General features: G+C 51.9%; 1 protein-coding gene across 1 annotated transcript in view; it reads right to left on the bottom strand.

The window, feature by feature from the left end:
- LOC311320937 (neuronal cell adhesion molecule-like) overlaps positions 1 to 7,500 on the bottom strand; it is an 84,043-nt gene that overhangs the window by 9,658 nt on the left and 66,885 nt on the right. The window contains exons 11-23 of the mRNA XM_084452803.1: positions 6,727 to 6,838; positions 6,020 to 6,186; positions 5,686 to 5,833; positions 5,397 to 5,521; positions 4,237 to 4,338; positions 3,551 to 3,748; positions 3,356 to 3,426; positions 3,029 to 3,254; positions 2,335 to 2,450; positions 1,680 to 1,884; positions 1,373 to 1,495; positions 669 to 845; positions 96 to 131 (exon numbers count right to left, since the gene is read on the bottom strand). Coding sequence (XP_084308929.1) covers positions 96 to 131; positions 669 to 845; positions 1,373 to 1,495; positions 1,680 to 1,884; positions 2,335 to 2,450; positions 3,029 to 3,254; positions 3,356 to 3,426; positions 3,551 to 3,748; positions 4,237 to 4,338; positions 5,397 to 5,521; positions 5,686 to 5,833; positions 6,020 to 6,186; positions 6,727 to 6,838 — 1,806 coding nt within the window. The remainder of the gene's footprint in view (positions 1 to 95; positions 132 to 668; positions 846 to 1,372; positions 1,496 to 1,679; positions 1,885 to 2,334; positions 2,451 to 3,028; positions 3,255 to 3,355; positions 3,427 to 3,550; positions 3,749 to 4,236; positions 4,339 to 5,396; positions 5,522 to 5,685; positions 5,834 to 6,019; positions 6,187 to 6,726; positions 6,839 to 7,500) is intronic.

Raw genomic sequence — 7,500 nt, 5'->3', positions numbered from 1 at the left:
TGCAAGGGCTCCGACTTTCAAAGGGGGGCATGCTGGCCTTTGAAGGCCTCTCTGTGTGAGGGGGGCATGCAGGCGGAGGGGGCCAGTGCAGGTACCTGGGCCCACATCTACTGTAGGCTGGTGCATAAGGGCTTCCAGAGAAAGAGGAGGACACAGAGGGAACAGAGATCAATACGCTGGGGCGAACCCCAAACTCTCACTGAGGGTCTAAGAGGTCCATATGGACAGAGGCTGCTGTACAGAGGATACAATACAAACTGATGGGCCATAAAGGGAAAAACAAAACTAGATAACCGTTGAATTATGGGTGGAGCACATTATGGTCTAAAGAGCTCTTACACCAGCTCAACTGGTACACGGTAACGTTTGGGCTAAATGCTGCACTGTTTTCCAAAATGTCCACATTGAAACAACGGTATTATCCAGAGCCTGACAAAAACCAGCTGTAATACTAACTACTACAACAACAACACCAACAAAAACAACAACACAAATACAGAGCACCATGCTTCGTAAACAAGACACTAATCACATTAAGCCATGAAAGTGAACCTCAATATAGGACGCGTCTCCACGAATGACCGGCGCCTCCATACTCCCACCGTATCAACGTGATGTACCGGCCAAAGTCATCTCTTGCGTTTGTCGGTTGGAATTCGGGCGCTTACCTTCGTCCATGATGGTGACGGCCTCCTGGGTTATGGCGGGGCCCGCCCCCCTGTGTGTGTGGGCGTTGAACGAGAACTTGTAGCGGGTGCTGTACTTGAGGTGGGTCAGAGTGACCGAGGTCTTGTTGGCGGCCAGGGCCAGCTCCACCGCGGCGCCCAGCTCGCTGGAGTTAGTGACTGGAAAAGGGCGGGGTCGAGGGGGGGGGGGGGTGAAGGGGTATGGCGGTGGGTAAGGGGGGGGGGGGGGGTGGGAGGGGCGAGAACGGGACGGTGATACAGGCAGAGGGGGGCGGTTGGAGGACAGAGGGGGCGTGGCGTGATGGAGAGAGGGTGGAGAGATGGAGGGTGAGGGGGGTGGGAGTGACACCGAGGTTACCCGTAAATGTGTGTCCTGTACGGGGCTCTGAACCAGACGTGGGAGGGGCTGTTCCTCCACTACCCAGGTTCCCCGTCCAACCCCGCCCCAACAGAGGACTTTCAAAATGGCTACGTTCGCTACGCATCACTACCGTAGATGCCCAGTTACACACGGTGCTACAAACTCACAGACAAAACCCAAACAAGACACAGAGAGGATTACAGATGACGTTTAAAAAACGGGCACTCCGAGCGGTCGCCTATTGAGCTGCGCAAGGATACTGTGACTCGGCCCGTAAGCCTAATACAGGGTGGAGAGGGACTAGACTATTCCCACGCAGGCTCACCTGGCTGGTATCGGAGCGTGTATCCCGTGAGACGGCCGTTGCGCTCGTAGGGCGGGCCCCACTCCAGGGTCAGAGTGTCCAGGGTGGGGTCGCTGATCTTCAGGAAGGACGGTACACCTGGAACTGCACAATGGACAAGAAACAAGCGTAACGCTCAGATGAAAACTACCATCGGCCCTGGGCGACATCTATAGAACATGAATCTCCGCCTGCCGTTGAAGAGGATTATTCATTGCAGTTAGATAGTTAAAGGGTGTTGACTTGAGCTTGGCGTGTCGTTGAGTAGTCCCACTGCGGTGGGCCGTACCTCCTTCGTGGGTCTCAAAGTGCTGGTCGGGGCTGGGGGGCCCCTCTCCCCGGCCGTTGTAGACGCGGGTGTTGAAGGAGTAGAGGCTGGAGGGGTGCAGGTCGCGCAGGAGGCCGCGGCTCTCGTTCCCGCTGACCGCCAGGACGTGCTGCTCCACGCGGTGGGGGTTGTGTTTGTGGAGGCTCCGGTCCTTCCAGTAGTACACCTGGAACACACACACGCACACACACACACACGCACACACACACGCACGCACACACACGCACACACACATGCGTACACACACATGCGCACACACACACACACGCACACACACACACACGCACACAAACACACACGCACACACACATGCGCACACACACACAAACACACACACACATGCGCACACACACGCACACAAACACACACACACATGCACACAAACACACACACAAACACGCACACAAACACACACACGCACACACACATGCACACACACACACACACGCACACACACACACACGCACACACAAACACACACACAAACACGCACACACAAACACCCCAAGTTTTTCCTCAATCACGTCACAAAGTGCAAAAAGCACGTTGGTCCTTGTGACAATGAGAGCGTGAGTGTGTGTTGGTTCGGCAGGCGGACGGGTACGGCCTGGTGTACCTTGTATCCTTTCAGCCACCCGCGGACGGATTTGGGAGGGACAGGCTCCCAGTGCACCTCGGCGTGGGTGCTGTTGAGGACCATGATCTGGACGCTGTCCGGGGCGGCCACCGGCACTACGGCACACAACAACACCACAGATGCTAGAGATGGAACGCTATGAACATTTCATATCACCATTATAGTGACCAAAATTATCACGGTTATCAGTATTATCACAGTATTATAAAATGTGCTGAAAATTCCCTAAAACGACTGATACACACACTGAAATCAGTTCAAGTTTTATATTGAAAACCACAAATTATCGGCACTATGCACGTTTTGTTTGTATGAACATTCAAATAATGCATCTTGGAGACTGTGGCTAACTTTGGTTGATGCAGAATTTAATTTAGAGTTTTTCAAAGCACAGGAATCAAACACGGTTTTAATGATCATTTCATCACAATAAATTTAATCAAATTTGATTGCGGTTTATCATTATACCCGTTATTGTTACATCCCTAAGAGATACTGACGGAGATATACAAACCCACACTCAGCGAGATCAGACCGGCGACACTCGTTTTATTAAATAATCAAATACCACAACGTTCCCCTCAACGGACTGTTAAGTGACGACTGACTCCGAACAGGCGGAGAGGGGTAAAGACCTCGGTGTCGAAGTTAACAAGATGGCGGCAACACTCACAGTCCTCCCCGGAGTGCCCGGTGACAGCGGCCGGCTCGGGTCCGGCCCCGTACTCGTTCAGCGCCTGCACCTTCATCTCGTAGGGGACGAAGGTGGGCGTCCCGGAAACCCGGAACTTGGAGACGTTCGCCACGGTCACCGAGGTCCAGTCCTTGTCCACTTCCTTCTGTCTCCACATGACCTTATACTGCAGGCCCGGCCCGTTGGTCTGGAGGCCGGACAGGGCCTGGGGGTGGACGAGGGAGAACAGGTTTCTCAGATAACGTTTAGCTGGACTCCTGTAGTTTGTGTAGATAAGTGACAAGGACATTTGGCTTCGTTGCTCACCTTCCATGAGATGACCAGATTATCATGTTCGGTTCCGTGACCTTCGACCCCTGAGGGGTTTTCATCAGGCGCTGAATGGAGGAAGAGCATAATGGATCAAGCCACAAATAATCCACAGAAGGCATTTGTTTACGTACTAAACGGGACGCAGCAGACCCAGAACTTAAAAGTATGATATTGTTCAACTCCACATACCGGCGGGCTTGGTCTTGTATATCCTGGAAGGGAAGCTGGGTTGGCTGCCGCCCACGGCGTTGAAGGCCAGGACGCGGAAGGCGTAGTGGACGTGGGGAGAGAGCTTGAGGTGGGCGGTGGTCTTGCTGCCCGGGATCTCCGTCAGGTTGTGCCAGTGACTGTGGTGGTGGAGGGAGTCCTCGTACTGGATGAGGAATTCTGGGTAAAAAAAAGGAGGCGGTGAAGGAGATGGTGCAGATGCAGAAAACACAGATTCATTCAATGGAAGATACTGTAGTGTACATATTTCATTTTTAAATAGCTTGCTTAAAACCGTTAAGGTTGGCACACAGGATCATCCTTTTGGAAAAATCAACAGAGAACCGAACTTCCCACCGATTTCTAATAACAATAAGATCATTAAAAACATCTGTCAGGTGGAACGGGGTAGAGTAAACATCGTTAGCAGATGCTCTACTGTAAGTAGCATCATTAGCAACTCCATCCTGATGGACTAGATTTAATGATCTAGTCCTTCAGTGCTACCCTAGCACTGTTGATTCAGTGCTGTCCTTATAAAGGGAATGATATCATTAGCATATAGGGTGATGACACTAATATTATCAGCAGCATACAAACTTGCACGTGTGAGAGCACACACAGACACAGACACACACACACACACACACACACACACATGTACGTACTGTGGATTGGGCTATTGTGTTCATCTCCAGGGATCCAGGTGAGCTGGACACTCCTCTCTTTCTCGTCGGTGAGCTCCAGGTCGGTGGGCGGGTCCGGTCGTTCTACAGGAGAGGAATCAGGTTCAGCAGCAGGACAGAACTCCCACCACAACACTGACACTGTAGCAGAACGCCATCGTCACGCCATTGTCACGCCATTGTCACGCCATGCCACGTACAGAGCAAAACAAGAGAAGATCCCTCAAGAACAGCTTGTCAGGACATGAGAAATGGAGGCTTTGCTCGCTGAATCTAATATCCCGTGAGGGATTGTCCAATCTTTTTCGCACCCGTAACTGTTTAGTAAACATGTCCACGCTCCACATGCAGGGGGTTGATTGCGCAACGGTCCATGCATAACACGATCTATGTACACTTCGGAATAAGTGTCAAAGGTGACGCCAAAGTCACCCGGCATGAAACGGACGGCGGGCCCGAGCCGAGACGTGCTAGGCGGATGCGACCGTCTAATTACAAAGCGCCATGCGCACGCCGTCTCTGTGTTCAGCGGCGGAACTGTGGTTATTACCGCGCTGTCCGAGAGCGGCTCGTGCTGCCTGATATATGGACACGACACACAGGAAACAGGATGCAACCGCTAAACACAAACAGGATCTGAGTGCCAATAAGAACCGGAGGGTGAAAAACGTCGGAAAAACAAGGGGGAGAAAAAAAGTACTTTAAAGATGGCGGCGCAAAATCATGGTGATGGTCGCTTGGTTGACCCGGGAAGATCGGTGGATCACAGCATGCTTGAGTATGCAGACCAGACAGATACATCCCACACACACACACACACACACACACGGTAGGACAGCTGGGTGCATGTGTGTGTGCGTGTGTGTGTGTGTGTGCGCGTGTGTTGCTGCTTTACCATAGAGGATAGCTGGAGTTGGCATGGCCTCTGCCAGGTGGGAGGGGAGGAGTGAGGTGGGGGGGGGGGGGTTAGCGGTTAGTCACACAACATCACACACTCTCTCACTTTGTGTTCTGGCACAGCTGCGGTTCTTAATCGCTTGACATTTCACGCAATATCAGACAACGATTCACATTTTGTGAAAGAGCAGCGTAATAACTTCATTAAGGTCTTCATTAGCAGAGAGGAGAGAGAGTCAACGTACCGACGACGGTGAGCTGGGCGCTGGCCGAGTCCTGATCCAGAGTGGTGTTCATGATGCAGGTGTACACGCCCTCGTCGTCCTCCGTCACGTCCGTTATGGTCAGGCTGTCGGAATCCACCATAAACCTGGCAACCCGCAGGAAGAAAAAAAAAACACAAAAAAAAAAACACGGCAGGTCAGCGCCATCGGAATGCGGCCCCGTTCCGTTTAGCGACCGACGACCGGAGGGCGGGGTAGCCCGCGAGGCCCGTTCGTGGACGGAGGAGGAAACGCTCGCCTCGACACTGACCTCTCGTCGTCGGGCAGCTCCCCGTCGTCTTTGAGCCAGGTCATGGTGGGGACGAGGGAGGGGTCGTGCTTCACCTTGCACTCGAACACCACGCTCCTGCTCCTCTGGACGCGCTTGTACTCCGGCTGCTTCAGGATCCGCGTGGGCTCTGAGGGGACAGCGGCCGGTACAGGGTTCAGAGTTCAGGGTTCAGGGGTTCAAACACTACGACGCACCACAGCTGGTCTCTCCGCGCTCTTGACCTCCCTCACAAAATATGTAGGGGGAAAAGAAACCGACAATAATAACGGCCCCGGGCCTTTTGTTCGTCAATAGCCGGGGCGCGCTCTCTGACCTTTGACCTCTAGGTGGACGTGGTTCTCGTAGATGCCCAGGGAGTTCATGGCCACGCAGGTGTACTTCCCGCCGTTGGCGGCCTGCGCCGTGGGGATCTCCAGCGTGCCGTTGGCGTGCAGGACGTAGGGGTCACCGTCCAGCGTGCTGGAGCGACTCTCCTTGAACCTGGGATGGACCGGGCGGGGGGGGGGGGGCGGCATGGAGGGGTCAGCTTCAGGACTTGGAGCACACACACACACAGTAGAACACATAGATTTTTGGAGCACACACACACACACACACACACACACACACACACTGTAGAACACAGACTTTTGGAGCACACACGCAAACACACACATACACACACACACGCGCACACACACACACACACACACATACACACACACACACACACACATACTGTAGAACACAGACTTTTGGAGCACACACACACACACACACACTGTAGAACACAGACTTTTGGAGCACACACACACACACACACACACACACACGTACTGTAGAACACATAGACTTTTTGAGCACACACACACACACACACACACACACACACACACACACATACAGGGACAGTTTCCCAGATATAGCCTAGTCCTAGATTTAAAAAAGCGCTATTGAAAGAGCCTCTTCATTTGTTTGTGAAACTGGCGAGTGTGTGAGGAACACTACTCTCCCTTCCTGTCCCGAGGAAAAGCAGCTCACCATGTGATTTTGGGGATGGGCGAGCCGAACGAGACGCAGTCCAGCAGGGCGGCGTGGTTCCTGATGACCTGGTAGACCTTGTTGGCTTGGGTCAGGACTCTGGGTGACTCGGCTGTAGTGGTGAGACCAGACAAACAAAACATTGTTTATTTGTTTATTTAGAAGGATCCTCATCAGCTCTACCCTAAAGTAGAGCTACTTTTAGTGGGGTCCACATTTAAAACATGACATTACAAATAACATGTTCAATCCCCTAGGGTGCTTCTACCCCCACCTAGGCCGTTATTGTAAATAAGAGTTGCTCTTAATGAACTTGCCTAGCAAAATAATGGTTGATGATAAAACATACATTACATTACATATATCAAACATGCATTATACATTTCAAACTTTAAAATAGTATCATACAATTTTACATTGACAGAGGAGAGGGCATTGACATTCACTCTCTCTTTTGTATAATCAATTTCAATCAACTTGCGGCAACACCGGGAAGTCTGGGTACTGTATGTCAACACCGGGAAGTCTGGGTACTGTATGTCAACACCGGGAAGTCTGGGTACTGTATGTCAACACCGGGAAGTCTGGGTACTGTATGTCAACACCGGGAAGTCTGGGTACTGTATGTCAACACCGGGAAGTCTGGGTACTGTATGTCAACACCGGGAAGTCTGGGTACTGTATGACTCACACAGCATTTCATTCATCAAAAAGGTCCAAGGCACTCTTCTTGATTAAAAAGCTTTAATTATAGGCTAGTTCATCTTAGAACAG

This window comes from Borostomias antarcticus, assembly GCF_949987555.1.
Source record: "Borostomias antarcticus genome assembly, chromosome: 18".
NCBI classification, from domain to species: domain Eukaryota; kingdom Metazoa; phylum Chordata; class Actinopteri; order Stomiiformes; family Stomiidae; genus Borostomias; species Borostomias antarcticus.
Note: the sequence above shows the minus strand (reverse complement) of the source record. Positions and strands in the feature narration are given on the sequence as shown.